This window comes from Eulemur rufifrons, chromosome 7 (genome assembly GCF_041146395.1).
Source record: "Eulemur rufifrons isolate Redbay chromosome 7, OSU_ERuf_1, whole genome shotgun sequence".
NCBI lineage: Eukaryota > Metazoa > Chordata > Mammalia > Primates > Lemuridae > Eulemur > Eulemur rufifrons.
Window position 1 is genome coordinate 68788948 of NC_090989.1, and position 19014 is coordinate 68807961.

Genomic DNA, 19014 nt, shown 5'->3' on the forward strand with positions numbered 1-19014 from the left:
TGATCATGGGTTTGCAAATAAGGACAATCTGTCTACTTTTTATTTCTTTTTCTTACCTTTTTTAACGGGGTAGGATCTCTAATACAATGTTGAATAAAAGTAGTGAGAACAGACATTCTTGTCTTGTTTCTAATCTTAAAGGGAAGAGTCTAAGTCTTTCACCATGAAGTATGATATTTGTGTTAGGTTTTTTTGCAGATAGCCTCTATCAGTTGAGGACATTCTCTTACATTCCTAGTTTCCTGAGAGTTTTTTTCTATGATTGAGTGTTAAATTTTGTCAAATATTTTTTCTTCATCTATTGTGAAAGGATCATCAATTATTCTGTTAATGTGGTGAAGCACATTGATGTTTCCAATAATAAACCTACCACTTGGTCAAGATACATTATCTTCTTGAAATATTAGTGGATTTGATTTGCTAATAACTTGTTAAGGATTTTTACTTCTGTGTTCATGAGGGCTTTTGGTCTATACATTTCTTTTGTTGTGATGTCTTCTTCTGGTTTTTGTGTCAGGGCATTGCTGGCTTTATAAAATAAGTTGGGAAATATTTCCTCCTCTATTTTCTGATTGTCTTATAATCATTGGTATTATTTATTCTTTAAGTATTTAATAGAATTCAACAGTGAAACCATCTGAGCCTGAGGTTTTCTTTATGGTAAGGCTTTAAATATTTTTTTAATTTTTAAAAAATTTTTATATTTTATACAGATTCACAGCAAAGAAATTTTTTTATTAGAAATACAAGATAGGCCGGGCGCGGTGGCTCACGCCTGTAATCCTAGCACTCTGGGAGGCCGAGGCGGGTGGATTGCTCAAGGTCAGGAGTTCGAGACCAGCCTGAGCGAGACCCCGTCTCTACTAAAAATAGAAAGACATTATATGGACACCTAAAAATCTATATATAGAAAAAATTAGCCGGGCATAGTGGCGCATGCCTGTAGTCCCAGCTACTCGGGAGGCTGAGGCAGTAGGATCGCTTAAGCCCAGGAGTTTGAGGTTGCTGTGAGCTAAGCTGACGCCACGGCACTCACTCTAGCCTGGGCAACAAAGTGAGACTCTGTCTCAACAAAAAAAAAAAAAAAAAAGAAATACAAGATATACAGCTATTCAGATACTCTATTGTGTCAGTTTAGTAATTTTTTTCTTTCCAGGAATTTGTCTATTTTATTTAAGTTGTTAGAATAAAATTATTCATAATATTTCCTTATTGCATTGTTAATATGGAAAGGTTGTATAGTAATGTTCCTTTTTCATTCCTGATATTGGTAATCTGTGCTTTTTCTCTTTTTTTTTTTTTTTGTGATCAATTGAGAGATTTATCAGTTTTACTGATCTTTGCAAAGAAAGCATTTCATTGATTTTTCTCTGTTTTTTGTCCACTCTATTTCATGGATTTATGCTCTATTATTTTCTTCCTTTTACTGCACTTAATATCTTCTTCCTTTTTAGTTTTTTTAAAATCGTTGATTTTAGACTTTTTTCTTTTCTAATGTAAATATCTTTGTATTTAAAGCTATAAGTTTCCCTCTAAGCAGGGCTTTAGCTGCATCCTGCACATTTTGACATATTTGTTTTCATTTCATTTACTTCAATATATTTTTTTTTTTCTTTTTTTTAGACAGGGTCTTGTTGTCACCCAGGCTACAGGGCAGTAACATGATCATAGCTCATTGTAACCTCCAACTCCTTAGTTCAAACAGTCCTTCTGCCTCAGCCTCCCATGTAGCTGGTACTATAGGTGCATGCCAGCATGCCTGGCTAATTTTTAAAAAAATTTTTTTTGTGTAGACATAGGGTCTCTCTATGCCACGCAGGCTGGAGTTCAGTGGCCCAATCATAGCTCACTGCAGTCTCAAACTCCTGGGCTTGAGTGATCCTCCTGCCTCAGCCTCCTGTGTAGCTGGGACTATGGGCACATGCCACCATGCCTGACTAATTTTTCTATTTTTTGTAGAGACAGGGTTTCATTATATTGCTCAGGCTGGTCTCCAACTCCTGGCCTCAAGTGATTCTCCCGCCTCAGCCTCCCAAAGTGCTGGAATAACAAGCATGAACCACTGTACCCAGCTTGGATTGGTCTTTTTATCCTTGTATTTCTCCCTGAAGTCTACTTTTTATGATATTAATATAGCCATCTCATATTTGTTAAGATTTGCATATCTTTTCCATCCTTTTACTTTTATCTGTGTCTTCATATTCAGTGTGTTTCTTGTAGACAGCATATTGTTAGGTGTTGCAATTGTATCCAGTCTGTCAGTCTCTGCATTCCAATTGGGGTCATTAGACCATTAATTTTTAATGTAATTATTGATATGATTGGTTTGGTTTAAATCTGTCCATCTTGCTATGTTTTTTCTATTTGTTCCATCTAATCTTTTCTCTTTTTTCTTGCTTTATTTTAAATACATTGAGTATTTTTTAAGCATTCCATTTTATCTTCATTTTTGGCTTATTAACTGTATCTCTTTCTTTTTTAATTGGTTGCTTTAGGGTTTACAATGTGCAATTGTTACCTATCACAGTGTATCTTCAAATAATATTATTCTACATCACAAATACTATGTGAGTCTTTTATCAGAATAGTTTCATTTCTTTCTCCTCTCCTTTATGCTATTGTTGTCATACATTTTACTTTACATTTTACTTGTGTTATAAACCCTACAATATATTGTTGTTAGTTTTGCTTTAAACAATCATATTTTTACATCATTTATTTTAATTGTGATAAAATACCCATAATATAAAATTCACCATCTTAACTTTTTTCTAAAGTGTATACTTTGGTGACATTAAGGACATTCACATAGTTGTGTTGCCATCAACACTGTACATTCATAGAACTGTATTCATTTTGTAAACTCTGTACCTATTAAACAATAACTATCCATTCTCCCTTCACCCCAGCCCCTGGCAATCACCATTCTACTTTCTGTGTCCATGTATTTGACTATTCTAGATATCTCATGTATGTGGAATCACATAGTATTTGTGACTTTCTTATTTCACGTAGCATCATAATGTTCTCAAAATTTCTCCACCTTGTAGCATATGTCAGAATTTCTTTTCTTTTTAAAACTCAATAATATTCCATTGTATGTATATACAACATTTTGCTTACCCACATTCATTCGTTGATGGACACTTGTGTTGCTTTTCCCTTTTGGCTATTGCAAATAATACTGCTATGAACATGGGTGTACAAATAGCTCTTCAAATTCCTGCTTTCAGTTATTTGGGGTGTATACTCAGAAGTGGAATTGCTGTGTCATATGGTAGTTCTATTTTAATTTTTTGAAGAACTGTAATATTGTTTTCCGTAGTGACTACACCGTTTTACATTCCCACCAACAATACACAAGGTTCCAATTTATCAATCATATTTAAAGCAAATAAAACATGAGAAAAAAGTCTTTCATATTCACCCACATATTTACTTTTTTTTCCTCCACAACAGGGTCTCTCTCTGTTGCCCAGGCTGGAGTGCAGTGGCGCAATAATAGCTCACTGCAACTTCAAACTCCTGGGCTCCAGCAGTCCTCCTGCCTTGGCTTCCTAAAGTGGTGGGATTATAGGCATGAACCATGGTACTCAGCCATTTCTGATGCTCTTTTGTTTGTTTGTTTGTTTGTTTGTTTTTGTTTTTGAGACAAAGTCTTGCTCTGTTGCCCAGGCTAGAGTGCCATGGCATCAGCCTAGCTCACAGCAATGTCAAACTCCTGGGCTCAAGAGATCCTCATGCCTCAGCCTCCTGAATAGCTGGGATTACAGGCATGTGCCACCACACCCAGCTAATTTTTTCTATTTTTAGTTGTCCAGCTAATTTCTTTGTTTTTTCAGTAGAGACGGGTCTTGCTCTTGCTGAGGCTGATCTTGAACTCCTGACCTCAAGCGTTCCTCCCGTCTCCACCTCCCAGAGTGCTAGGATCACAGACATGAGCCACCACACCTGGCCCTGTGATGCTCTTTTATTTCTTTGTTATAGATTTATGTTTCCATCTGGTATCATTTTCTTTCTCCCTGAACTTTTACTATTTCTTGCAGTGACAAATTCTCTTTGTGTTTATCTTAGTCTTTATTTTGCTTTTATGTTTGAAGGATTTTCTTCCTGAATATAAAATTCTAGATTGACAGCTTCTTTTCTTTTTATACTTTAAATAGGTTGTTCCATTGTTTTATTACTTATTCTGATCTTGGTTACTCTCTACAGAATGCGTCCTTTTCCTTTGATAACTTTTAAGATTTTCTTTTTTTTTTTTTTTTTTTTCAGTGATTGTATAATAATATGCCGTGGTGTGATTTTCTTTGTGTTTATCCTGCTTGGGGTTTGTTGAGCTTCTTGGGTTTATGGGCTTATGATTTTCATGAAATTCAGAAAAATTTCGGGCATTATATCTTCAAATTTTTTTTCTGTTAAATTCTCCCACCTTTTTCAGGTACTTCAATTATGCATATACTAGACCACTTGATATTGTTTAAATATCACTGAGACTGTTTGTTTTTTTCTGCCTGTTCTTTTTTCCTCTCTGTGTTTCAGTTTGGATGGTTTCTCTTGCTCTACCTCCAGTCACTGATCTTTGCTTCTTTAGTATCTAATTCCTTCTAATCATACCTGGGTAACTTTTTATTTTAGAAATTATATTTTTCATCTCCTGAAGTTACATTTAGTTTTTTTTTTTTTAAAAATCTTCTTTTTCCCTTATAATGTTCAAGTTTTTCTTGAAATCCTTGAACATGTTGGACTTATTTACAATGACTGTTTCAATGTCTTTTCTTATTTTTGTCAATTCTGTCATTTTAGGTCTGTTTCTGTTGACTGATATTTTTCCTGTTTATTGGTCACATTTCTCTGCTTCTTTGCATGTTTAGTAACGTTTGATTGGGTGCTAAACATTGTGAATGTTTTGAATATGAACATTGATGAGGGTGAATTTTGTGATCTTTATTTAAAAAATGCCGGGCTTTTTTTCTGTTGGTGGTTACTTGTTTATCAGCTTGATTCTATTAACCTTTTCTTGTATAGTGCTAAAGTTGCTAGGTATGGTGGCTCATGCCTGTAGTCCTAGGACTTTGGGAAGCTGAGGCAAGAGGATCCTGGGAGCCCAGGAGTTTGACGCCACAGTAAGCTATGATCATGATCATGCCACTACACTCTAGCCTGGGCAACATCTCTAAAAATAAATAAATAAAATAAAAAATAATGTTAGAGTAGCCTTTAAGGTTAATTTATCTACTAAGGCTGTACTGTCTTGTGGTCTCTGCTGAATGCTTCAGTCTGTGTGTTCTGGTTGGTTGGAACTTGAATGTCTTCCTATCCTATGTGAAATTTTGGAAGTTTTCAGTTTTCAGTTCACTTCTCATTTTTTGCCCAGTCTTGTGGAGTTACACCTTACTCATGCTTATCTTAATATTCAGCAGAAACTCTAGGGATTCCTATTTGGATTTTTGGAATTCTTTTTCCACAGGTTTCTCTCTGGAATTTACTACTGTGACTTACAACACTTCAATCTCCCTAAACTTCTATCTCTGTTTCCTCACATAAGCAAGAATACTGTGCTATGCTTTGGATCTCATTCCCTGCACTGTTTCAGATCTGCCTCCAGATGGAAAGCTGGGATAATGATACATTTAGGTTTATTATCTATTTAAATTAATTTTTGTATATGGGGTGAGGTAGAGATCAATGTTTATTTTTGTCTGTATAACTATTCAGGTGTTCCAGTATCATTTGTTGAAAAGACTAACCTTTCCCCATGAAATTATGTTGCTACCTTTATTGAAAATACATGGGTGACTATTTTTGGACTTCATTCCTTTCCACTGATCTTTGTCGATTTTCACACTAATGCTGTACTGTGGCTTATGATATGAATTACAAAAGATCTAATGGCTGATTCTGACATAGTATAAATATTTCGTTTGACTTTATAATCTACTTTTGGAAAATGAATTTGAAATATAGTGTTTCCACTAATAGGAATATAGTGCTATATTATCTTATTTGAGAATTGAATGAAGAGATTTACTGTGAATGTACTTGTCTTACAGAGACCTTTTAATCAAAGTGAAATTTGGAGAAAGCATTGAGGACTTACAGACCTGCCGACTCTTAATTAAACTGTACATCCCGACAGGACTTTTTGTGGATCCATATGAGTTGGCTTCATTACGAGAGAGAAACATAACAGAGGTACAGTTATTAGGGGATTTTTTTGAGAGAAAGTAATTTAGGGATGCCATAATTTGGATTAAGGACAAACAGTAGATAAGACAACACTGTAGCATTTTTTTTCATTTTGTCAAAGTGTATAAAGTGACATTTTTAGAGGTAGAATGGGAACATTCTTCCACAAGTGAGTGATACTTGTCAGGCATAAGCCAAGTAAATTGAGTTAGTTAAATGCTTTTTGGCGGGATGGTTCATAGTTTAGTGACTAACACAATTATATGTGTGTGTGTATAAGTCTTGAGAACATTAATGGTTAGTAGTTAGTGCCTCAACAGCAACTGTGTTAATTGAATAGACATCTGCATAATTTTGGTATGTGATGTCTATTTACTAGGTATCTATATGTCAGATATCTTCATTTTTTCAGAGGAAACAAGGTAAAATTAAGCATTAAAGAAAGATTGTGTCCCACACACTTTACATAAATTAATCTTTATAACAGTGCTGGAAGTAGTATCTTCATTTTATAGGTAAGACACAACGAGGCTAAATAACTTATCCAAGATCATATAGGTAAACGGTAGAGCCAAGAAATGAATCCAGAGTTGTCTAGTTCCAAAGTTGTTGCTCTTCCCAGAACCTTATGTTACCCCTTAGTTAAGAGTTTCCCCAATTTTGGTAAGGTTCACCTGGGGGTACTTTTTGTACAGATTATTGTCTTCCTGGGAAATCTTGATTTTATAGATCTAGGTTGGGCCCAAAAATCTGTTTTTAACAACCTAAATGATTTCTATTAAGAAATTTTGGAGGACTGTATATTCAGGGCACCTTGAATCTATGCTTGGGTTCAAAAAAAAAAAAAGAAAGAAAATTTGGGAGATACTGTCTTAGTTCATAATATTAATCTACATATGAATTTTTTAAAATGTAAAATAGATACATGTGTAGTTATTTGTTATGGCAGTTTATTTCTAAGTGTGGTTTAGGCCAGTTTCTTGTTTCCTTTATTTTAATTTTTTAAATAGATAATTCTCATGATTCAAAATTCAGGAAATATAACAAAGGTATTTAGTGATAAGCTTCCACCTATCTCAACCCCTAGTAACCAAGTTTCTTTTTGTGTTTTCAGTTTTTTGTGTATATTATGGCAGTTTATATACACATACAATTATGCAAGGACCTCATTTGTTTCTTTTCTTCACTGAATTATGAATTCTTTTTTTTGGAGACAGAGTCTTACTCTGTTGCCTGGGCTAGAGTGCAGTGGCGTCATTATAGGTCACAGCAACCTCGAACTCCTGGACTCAAGGTATCCTCCTGCCTCAGCCCCCCGAGTAGCTGGGACTACAGGCATGCACCACCATGCCTGGCTAATTTTTCTATTTTTAGTAGAGATGGGGTCTTGCTCTTGGTCAGGCTGGTCTCAAATCCTGAGCTCAAGCAATCCTCCCACCTCTCCCTCCTAAAGTGCTAGGATTACAGGCGTGAGCCACTGTGTCCGGCCTGAATTATGAATTCTAAATGAGGCTTTTCAAATTTAAAGTAATAGATTTCAAATTTCAACAGTTTTTGGCTTGTAATGACCAAGGTTGGAATCATATTTAAACCTACTTAATAAAATCACCTACCAGAACATGTTCTAAGAAAACAGAATTTTTTGGATAGAGGTACGCAAAAAGAAATCACACCTTTGGTTGGGATGAGATTTGAATATTTGCAGGTTAACTGTTACAAGAGAAGGCGGTAGGTAAAGTTTGCCATTATAGATTAATTGACAAGTTTATATTGATACTGATTTTCTTTTTTTTTTTGCTTCATCCACCATCATGCTATGATATTGATTTTCTGCTTCCTAATCTTCTAACCTAATTATTAATATAAGTCTTATAAGTGTATTTACTTCCTTATTTTAGAAATTTCTAGAAAAATAGATGTCACATTTGTGACATATAGACAGTCACGAGCTGATTTCCTGATATATCAGATGATGTTTCCTTCTGCCTAGCTCAGTTGAGACTCTGGCCCAATTCCTTGTGCAGAGAAATTTTGTTTTGCAAAGATTACTCATCTGGGAAAAAAAAAAGAGAAACTGTGTCATGAGAAGTGGTATTATATGATGAATTTAACCGCGTAGGAGGAAATTTATATGTAGGGATTGATTGATGCTTATATACCTGGATTAAGATCTTGACTGCTCCAGGAGTAAAATTTTCAGCTGCAGCAAATGGAAGTGTGGGTCCAAATCAAGTAGGTAGTGTGCCAACAAAATGGTTTGTAAGGAGTTTGCAATGGTTTGTGAATAATTCAAAAATTAATACAAGCCTTAAATAGGTTCACCAAGGATAAGGCACATCATATAAATATCATTTCATTTTTTAGGTAGGGTTATTAGATTTTTAAATGAAAAGTCTCTCACGGGCCGGGCGTGGTGGCTCACGCCTGTAATCCTAGCACTCTGGGAGGCCGAGGTGGGCGGATCGTTTGAGCTCAGGAGTTCGAGACCAGCCTGAGCAAGAGCGAGACCCCATCTCTACTAAAAAAATAGAAAAGAAATTATATGGACAGCTAAAAATATATATAGAAAAAATTAGCCGGGCATGGTGGCTCATGCCTGTAGTCCCAGCTACTCGGGAGGCTGAGACAGGAGGATTGCTTGAGCTCAGGAGTTTGAGGTTGCTGTGAGCTAGGCTGACGCCACGGCACTCACTCTAGCCTGGGCAACAGAGTGAGACTCTGTCTCAAAAAAAAAAAAAAAAAAAAAAAAAAGTCTCTCACATTCTTTAGAAACAGTATAATAGATTGAAACATAGGAAATTGCTGTTTTGTAGGTCAAAATGGAAACATGTTTTTGAAACCTTAAGTTTTATTCAGTCAAAATATGTAGTGATAGGACTTTGGCTTCTGGACAAGTTGGAGAACAGGTGACAGATTTAGTCTCCCACTTGAAACAAGCAAGAAATAGACAAAATATATGAAATAAAATAGGTGGTGAAGGGCAGTGATACTGAGAGAAGGGAAATAAGCAAGGTGAGCTCTAAGATTGTCCCAGCTTATTTCCTTGAGAGATTTTTCAGGCTGTAATGCAGGAAGGAGGACCCCAAGCAGAGCCTGGTGGACTTGAGTTAAGGAGATAAAGTTGAGATTCTGGAGAGACCAAGGTCATGAGAATTCACAAGAGAGGAGGAGGAGAGAACTTCTTTACAGAGGAGAAAACTCCAGAGATTCACAGAAGGTCCCCCTCAAGTATGTAGCTAAATATTGATAAGTGTATGTATTTTAGGAAACTACCTGATGGCAGGGAAGGAACCAGCTGATGAATTTAGAGGTAACACTGTCTGGCACTCACACAGAGCCAGGAGTAGTACCTCTTCCTACCAATCAGACTGAGAAAATTCTCAAAATTTATTGTGCAGCGGATAGAGTAAACAGAAGAACTTTTATTCAGTAGTGGGGGTTACTTTGTCCTGAACTGAACCTTACTTCAGTCCTGCATAACAAATCTTGTAAGTAAGACCTTCCAAAAATCAAACTGTTTCCAGGTAATTTAACTGTATCCCAAATAAAGCTCAAGAATATTTATGGGAATACAGAAACATCCAGCAACTTCACAATGTCTGGACTCTAATAGAAAATTAGCAAGTATGCAAGGATGTAGGGAAAAATGACCTCTAATGAGGAGATAAATCAATCAATTAAAATCAACCCAGAATTGACCCAGATGTTACAACTAACAGGCCCTTAAAACAGTTATTATAATTGTATGCCATATGTTCAAAAGTTAAGTAGAGACATGGAAGATATTAAAAAGGTCAGCATTGAACTTCTAAAGATTAAAAGTACAGTGTGTGAGATGAAAAATATGTTGGATGAGATTAATGGCATATCAAACATTGCAGAAGAAAAGAATAATGAACTTGAAGATATAGCAATAGAAGGTAGACTATGATATGTTAAAGATGTAAACCCTAAAATAACCACAAAAATAACAAAAAGTTATAGCTAATATGCCAGCAGAGCAGATAAAAATGGAATTATAAAAAATAGTTAATCCAATGGAAGGAAGAAAAAGAAGGTAAAGGGAACAAATGACAGATGTTATAAATAAAAAACAGATAAGATGATAGATATAAACTTAACTATATCAGTAATTGCATTAAGTGGAAATGTCTAAATAGCCCCATTAAAAGACAGAGATCAGAGTGGATAAGAAAGCACGACCAAACTATATGTTGCTTACAAGAAGTGTACTTTAAATTTAAAAACACAAGTTAAAAGTAAAAGAAAGGAAAAAGATATGCTCACACTGATCAGAAAGAAAGCTGGAGTTATTATATTAATATTGGATAAAGTGGATTTTGGAGCAAAGACTATTATCAGAGCTAAAGAAGGTTATTTTGATAATTGGATCAACTGATCATCAGAAGGAAATAACAATCCTAAATATTTATACACCACGTAACAGAGCTTCAAAATAACATGAAGCAAAAGCTGGTAGAACTGCAAGGTGAAATAGTCAAATCCATAATAATAATTGGAGATTTCAGTAGCCTTCTCTCAATAATTGATAGAACAAATAGACAGAAAATTGGTAAGGATATAGAAGATTTGTACAAAACTATCAACCAACTTGACCTAATTGGCATTTATAGAATACTCCGCCCAGTAAGAGTAGCATACACATTCTTTTCAGGTGCATGTAGAACATTTATCAAGATAGATCGTATTCTAGGCCTTAGAACAAATCTCAATAAATTTAGAGGAATTCAAGTTTTACAAAGTATATCCTTTGACCACAATAGAATTAAATTAGAAATCAATAACAAAGATCTCTGGAAAAGCCTCAAGTATTTGGGAACTAAATAACATACTTCTCAGTAGTTCGTGGGTCAAAGAAGAAATCAAAAGGAAAACAAGAAAGTGTTTTGAACTGAATGAAAATGAAAACACAATATATTAGTGGGATGTTGCTAAAACTGCTTAGGGGGAAATTTATAGCACTAAATACCTATACTAGAAAGAAGAAAGGTGTCAAATTAATGACCTCACCTGAGTCTCCTTCAGAAACTAGATAAAGAGCAAATAAAACCAAAGTAAGTAGAATGGAAATAAGGATTATAGCAGACATCAGTGGAATAGAAAACAGAAACACCATAGGGAAAACCAATGAAACCAAAAGCTGTTTCTTTGAGATGAATAAAATTGGTAAACCTTTAGTCAGACTGATCATTAAAAAGTATGTATCATTAGAAGTAACATCTTAGTGTGAGAAAAGTTCTATAACATACATTTCATTTTTATGAATTTTTATATTTTTAGACTGTATAAGTTCTTCAAAGGCACCAATTACTATGTCTTAATTGGGAAATGTTTTGGTTTTTCAAAAGAGCTTTAGTCCAGTCCATGGGAGAAAGATCTGGTAAATGTAGATGTGGCACAATTTTAAAGCTTAATTCATTTAGCTTTGCTGTGGTTGTTTGTGACTTGTAGTTGAGTGTTGTCATGGAAAAATATGGTGTCTGTGTCTGTTAACCAATGCAGGTTGCTCTGGGATTAAATTTTGATGCATAATTTCAATTTCTTAATAATAAACTATTGTTTTAGCTGTGGTGAAATGGAATAATGAATTATTTTTGCAGATCAGCATATAAGTCACTGGACTTTTTGGGGTTGCGTTGATGGTTTTGTACATGTTTGGGAGATTCTCCAGTATCTAGTTATTGTCCCGATCACTTTTGCTTGTCAGATTATGATCCTCTTCAAAATGTTTTTCTGTTGTTTTAAATCTAAAGTGATATGCACACCTCCAGCTATCTGACTTTTTTGGTCACTTGTCAATTGATTTAGTGCCCACTTGGAACATTTTTCTCTTCCCTTTCGTAAGTATGTCTTAAGAAACGCATTGCTGGCCGGGCGCGGTGGCTCACGCCTGTAATCCTAGCAGTCTGGGAGGCTGAGGCGGTTGGACCGTTTGAGCTCAGGAGTTCGAGACCAGCCTGAGCAAGAGCGAGACCCCATCTCTACTAAAAATAGAAAGAAATTATCTGACCAACTAAAAATATATATAGAAAAAATTAGCTGGGCATGGTGGCTGTAGTCCCAGCTACCTGGTACGCTGAGGCAGTAGGATTGCTTAAGCCCAGGAGTTTGAGGTTGCTGTGAGCCAAGCTGATGCCACGGCACTCTAGCCTGGGCAACAGAGTGAGACTCTGTCTCAAAAAAAAAAAAAAAAAAAAAAAAAAGAAACGCATTGCTGAAACTCCTAAGTCTGCTAAAAGACCTGAAACTTTTTGTGTGTTAGCTTCTGCTGGTTCTTAATTAATCTTGGTTTAAAATAAATTTGGGTCTCCATTGATGTTTATTTGTAAAAATAATTTTCTTATTTAAAAAATTGAGATACAGTTCACATATCATAAAATTCACCATGGGTGGGAACAGTGGCTCATGCCTGTATACAATCCCAGCACTTCGGGAGGCCGAGGCAGTAGGGTTGCTTGAGGCCAGGAGTTTGAGACAGCCTAGGCAACATAGTGAGACCCTGTCTCAACAAAAAATTTAAAAATTAGCTGGGTGTGTGGTGGGTGCCTGTAGTCCTAGCTACGGAGGCAGAGGCAGAAGAATCACACGAGCCCAGGAGTTGGATGTTGCAGTGAGCTATGATAATGCTCTGTACACCACCCTGGGCAATACAGTGAGACCCTGTCTCAAAAAAAAAAAAAAAAAAAATCACCCTTTTGATGTGTACAATTTAGTTTTTAGTACATTCACAAAGTTGGGTAGCCATCATCACTAATTCCAGAAACATTTCCAAATGAAACCACTTACTAAGCTCAATTTTTATTCAGTACCAGAAGTGTAATTTTTTGAGCCATCACCAAATAACCCTTTTGTCAACAGAGCCCTCTCTGAAGACCAAATTGCTGTTTCCACCTGCCTTATATCGCAGTTTAAATTCATGTAAAAAAGTATTCTCAATTTTACCGTACTTTTATTTCTATGTCCAAAAAAACCACCAAAAAACAACTCAAGAGGCCAGGTGAAGTGGCTCCCACTTGTAATCCCAGCTTTGGGAGGCCGAAGCTGGATGATTGCTTGAGCCCAGGAGTTCAAGACCAACCTGAGCAACATAGTAAGATCCCATGTCTACGAAAAATAAGAAAAGTTAGCCAGGTATGGTGGTGTGTACCTGTAGTCCCAGCTACTTGGGAGGCTGAGGTGGGAGAATGCTTGAGCCCAGGAGTTAGAGGCTGCCGTGAGTTATGATTGTGCCACTGCATTCCAGCCTGGGTGACAGAGCAAGACCCCATCTCAAAGAAAACCCCAATAATTAGAGAAATTGAAGATCACAATTCATCATAAGTTCTAAATAGCACAATCAAGAATATACTGTATGTTAGTTTCACTTATATTTAATTTTCAACTGGTCAAATATTGGCTGTTTTATATTATTTAACCTAATTGAATAGTGGAATCAGTTTGACCTGTCTTTGAATCTTGGCTCCTGTGCTTATTAGCTGTATTGTTTAACTACTCTGTTACTTCATTTGCTCATTTATATAATAGGGCTAATAGTTTTACCTGATAGGGTTCTTATGAAAGTTAGAGGAGTTAATGTTTATAAACCACTTAGCGAAATACCTAGCACATAGTAGGTGCTCAAAGAAAGGTAACCTTTATTTTTATTTTTTTTAACACCTTATTATTTATTTATTTATTTATTTTTTTTTTTTGAGACAGAGTCTCACTCTGTTGCCCAGGCTAGAGTGAGTGCCGTGGCATCAGCCTAGCTCACAGCAACCTCAAACTCCTGAGCTCAAGGGATCCTCCTGTCTCAGCCTCCCGAGTAGCTGGGACTACAGGCGTGCACCACCATGCCCGGCTAATTTTTTCTATATATATTTTTAGCTGTCCATATAATTTCTTTCTATTTTTAGTAGAGATGGGGTCTCGCTCTTGCTCAGGCTGGTCTCGAACTCCTGAGCTCAAACGATCCGCCCACCTCGGCCTCCCAGAGTGCTAGGATTACAGGCGTGAGCCACCGCGCCCGGCCGAAAGGTAACCTTTATTAGTACCAGGTCATATATGTATATATATATATAGACACACACACACATATATATATACACACACACATACTTGTTCATGTGAGAGAAAAATTTGGGCTAGCCAGGTGCAGTGGCACATGCCTGTAGTCCCAGCTACTTCAGATGCTGTGGCAGGAGTATCTCTTGAGCCAAGGAATTTGAGGCCAGCCTGGACAACATAGCAAGACCCTGTCTAAAAAAGAAAAAAGGGGAAAAAAAAAAAAGGAAAAATTTTGGCTCCATATTGTTTTGGTTTTTATCTAGTTGTACCCAAAGAGAGTTCATTGATGTATTTCTAGCATGAGGTCACTAGTAGTCTTCCTTAGGACTCTGCTCTTGACCCTACTGGTTAACATTTTTATTTTTAAATAAATGAATTTTGGGCTTAAATAAAAATACAGAAGACATGATTATCAAATTTATAAGTGCCATGTAGCTGTCAATAAAATCTCAACAACTTACAAAAATGGACTATAGCTAGAAAGTTAAAATTTAATAGAGGTAAATTCAAAGCCCTGCATTTAATTAATAAAAAAGTCAATCACTTAAAAATAGGATGAGTGTTACTTAAAGTTTTCTGCAAAAAGTGCAAATGAAAAGTATAGGAATGAATAGGTGGAACACAGAGTTTTTAGGTTAGTGAAACTATTCTGTATGTTACTGTAATGGTGGATACATGTCATTTTACATTTGTCAAAATCCATACTATAAGCAACATAAAAAGTGAACCCTATTGTAAACTACAGACTTTAATAATGTATCAATATTGGCTCATTAATAGTAATAAATGTATTACAGTAATACCAGATGTTAATAATAGGAAAAACTATGTGAGTATGTGTGGAGTGGTGAGGAGGTATATGGGAACTCTGAACTTACTGCTCAGTTTTTCTGTAAACCTAAAACTGCCCTAAAAAATAAAGTCTATTCGTTTAAAAAATATAGATAGATAGATAACATACTGAGATAAGGCTGCCAAAAAGCTAATCTAGGTTTTGCCTAAAGAAGGTAATATCGTTACTATATGAGTATTTTAAAAGGAAACTAATATGATGAATGATTTGGAAACCATGTCATAGAAACCAAGAGAACTGTGGATATTTCTCTGGTTAGGAGAAGACTTAGTGATGGTAATATGGTTGCTTTCTGATGTTTGAAGGACCCTTAATGAAATAAACAACAGATTTGTTGCAGACATTGTAAACAAGAAGAACTGGTGAGTGTTATAGGCCAGTACATAAAGTTCCTACTCATGAAAAAGAAGTGACCTTTAACAGTAGATAGATTGAGATGACTCAAAGTAATGAGCTCTCTACAGTTATTGAAAGTAGTCAAGCAGTGACTGGATACCTGAAAAATACCTTTGTTGGGACAGTGGTTTAATTTGACTACTTCTGAGGTCCTTATGACTCATGAGATTATAAAATTCCTTGACTTTTGCCAGTGAGCTCTGTTACTCCTGTGATTAACTGAAAAGGAACAACATGTGAAAAAAAATGTAGCACTTGGTGTCACTGTCAGATAGGAAAATTAGGATGCTCACTGTGATCGGAAGGAATTAATGCTGGTTGTTTCTCTAAGGTATATCAGGGCTTTGCATAGAGAATCTAAAGGACAATTGTTAGTGTGTGTATATATGTCCATACATGCACACGTAGATTATATAATGCCTTTATGTATATATACATATGTGTGTACATAAATATGTATGTATGGATACGTATGTATAATAAATACATTATAACTCAGAACTAATTTCTGCCATATGCATTTTCACTTTTGGTGTAGAATACTGTACTTATTTTAAAATGGTTTTTATAATATTATTTTTTTAAAAACTCATTAACCGTTTTTTCCTTTAACTTTTTATACCCACTATATAGAGAGTGCTGACATTTGCTTTGACTTCCTGACCACAGTGCTCTATCTTACTCACTGCCATCTCACTTGCTTCTCTGAAGAACAGGAAATTATCAAAATGATACCAATCATTTTAACTCAATAGAGGTTTAACTGTTTTTGTCATAATAGTTTTCATACTTACTGAATAATGCTATATTTATTCACAAAATTTTTCCTGGTACCTGTTTTGTCATCTAAACAGAGACTAATAAGGAAATTTCACAAAAATAATTTTTATTAGTGGGAAATTTGGCACCCTAGAGTATAATTTCCTGAGTTTTCTTTTAGTAAGCAAATTTTTATTAAATACAGGTGACATCCTATGTTTTCTACTTAAAATGGAGGATGGAAGGGGAATGGAGATTGTTTATAAGGAAGGTAAATTTGATACTTCTGTGTATCTGTATAGCAGTCTTCTGGTTTTTTGTTTTTTTTAATCTTCCTGATTCATTTCTTCTTTTCAATTAATATTTGTTTTCTTTTTGACAGGCAGTGATGGTTTCAGAAAATTTTAATATAGAAGCTCCTAACTATTTGTCCAAGGAAGCTGAAGTTCTCATTTATGCTAGACAAGATTCACAGTGCATTGATTGTTTCCAAGCCTTTTTGCCTGTGCACTACCGCTATCATCGGCCACATAGTAAAGATGGAGAAACCTTTATCGTAGTCAATAACCCAGATTTGTTGATGTATTGTGACCAAGGTGAGGGTTACAAGTCTTTTCTGAGAGTTGAAAATAAGAATAAAGGTATGGTGGCAATTCTGCAGTCTAGGACAAGGATGCCAAAGCATGCAACTTACTTTCTTTTTAACTTTTTGATTGTAAAATAAAGCACAGATATAGAAAAACTATACAAATACATAGTTTAGTGAATTATTATAAGGCAAATACCCTTGTAACTACCACCAAGGTAAAAAAAAATATAACTTTGCCAGCTACCCTAGCAGCAGCTTCACGTATTCTGTCCCAATCATAGCCTCCTTCTTCCCTCTAAGACTCATTCACTATACTGACTTTTAATCACTTCCTTGTTTCTTTATACTGTTGTTAAAGATGGGCATTCTTAAATACTTTACCTTAGTCTTTCCCATTTATAAAAATCTGGTATTTCCATTAAGTCTCTTAATTTACAGGCTTCTTTCTATCCCTTTCCTTTCTTCAAAACTAATCTGTTGAAAGTAGAGTTTCTCATAGTTGGGGTTTTGCTGATTGTACTAATGATGCAGTTCATCATGTTCCTCTGACTTCTTTATTTCCTTGAAATTGGCAGCTGACTGCAGAGTTATAATCAGATTTAGGTTTGATTCCTTTGGCAAGACTATAGGTGGTGCTATGTTCTTTTATCAGTAGTCATGTAATATAAGTAGACATATAATATGTGCTTTTTTTTGCAACATTGATCCACATTGCCCCTTTGCTGCTTTCTGTTTCTTCATACTGATATTGCAGGACTTGTGGTTTTGGTGTTTTGTTTCCACTTGCATGTATTTTGGTGTTTGAGGGGATACTTTATCACTGGTTTTGTTGCAGATTTTGTCTATGAGTTTTAATTGTTCTTTCTGTTTTTATGTGGGGATTGGGGTATATTTAAAAAACTACATTTTTGCCTTGCAGTCTTCCCAGAATCAAGACTTTTTCTTTAGTTTAAGAAGCTCCTTTCAGATTTTGGTTCTTTGTGTCTCCAAATTTGGGCTGACTTAGAATATTTATAAAAGTTAGTAGCACTGTTACTAAAACCTGGAGATAGGAAGTTTTTACTAATACATTTGCTACCATCATACCTTTCATGATGACAAAATTTTAGTATATGTGCTGCCGAAGCAAGGACCATGATGAAAAAATTAAAAAGTGCCTAGCTATATTAACTTTGCTCATCCAACCTAGTTTTCTGTTTCTATTCATTGTACCTTTTACTTACCCTAAATAAAGTTTGAAAAAGTGCCCCTCCTGAGAGCACATCAGGGGTTCTGGTATTATTCTGTTTTTTGATTTGAGTGCTCTTTTATGGGTTTGTTTCATATGGAAATTTATTGAGTTGTACATTTATGATGTGTTCACTTTTCTGAATGTATATTATATGTCACAAAAAAGTTTACATTAAATTTTTAAAAGAGTAGCCCCTAGTTTGAATGTACTGGGATTTGTTAAGAAGTTGTGTTCAACTTCTGCAAAACCTTTGTAATTTTATAATTTCTTAGCCATTCACTAAAAACGATGCTAAAATAACAGTATGTGATAGATGGGTCCAAATCATGCATGTAATATATTAAAATATTTGAATATTTTTATCCCAACATAAAAGACTTCTGTTGAGATTTAATACAAGCCTAGCCTTGAGTACTAATACAGGTTTTCTAATATCGTTTTCTATCACTTTTCTCAGAGTTCCCAATTTTGAAATGCTGGGCTCAGTCAGAAGTGGCAGCTCCTTGTGCTTTGAAGAATAGGGATATCTGCCAGTGGAACAATATGAAGTATAAATCAGTAAGCTAATATTTTATGTTGTATTTAGATCATGCTTCCTCATTTAAAACTCCTTCTATAATATTTCTGCCACATTTAATGGATTAGCATTTTATATGCTAACATAGAAATTTGTTTTTTGTTTGTTTTTAATGTTTCTTTGCTGCCGATGATAACAGTATTTCCTTATTTGGGTAAAATCACAAAATTACTTAATTTTGGGGCTGGAGATTTAGGGTTAGTCCTATGCCTCATTGGTCCAGAGCATAAATATAGCTGATACGCTTTTTAAAGGTGTGAAATGGCAAAGGAAAACAGTGGCATATTCATCTAGTTTCCCTTTATCAATAAAACTTTATTTTTATTTATAGCTTTTCATTAATTTTTGAACAACAA

At 35.2% G+C, this 19014-nt stretch overlaps 1 protein-coding gene across 1 annotated transcript in view; it reads left to right on the forward strand.

Annotated features, from left to right (window-relative positions):
* Positions 1–19014, forward strand: part of PIGX (phosphatidylinositol glycan anchor biosynthesis class X) — a gene marked incomplete at its 5' end in the record, with an annotated part of 31087 nt that overhangs the window by 8260 nt on the left and 3813 nt on the right. Inside the window, 3 exons of the mRNA XM_069471989.1 lie at positions 6051–6192; positions 16644–16857; positions 18539–18639. Of these exons, the coding sequence (XP_069328090.1) occupies positions 6051–6192; positions 16644–16857; positions 18539–18639 (457 nt within the window). The remainder of the gene's footprint in view (positions 1–6050; positions 6193–16643; positions 16858–18538; positions 18640–19014) is intronic.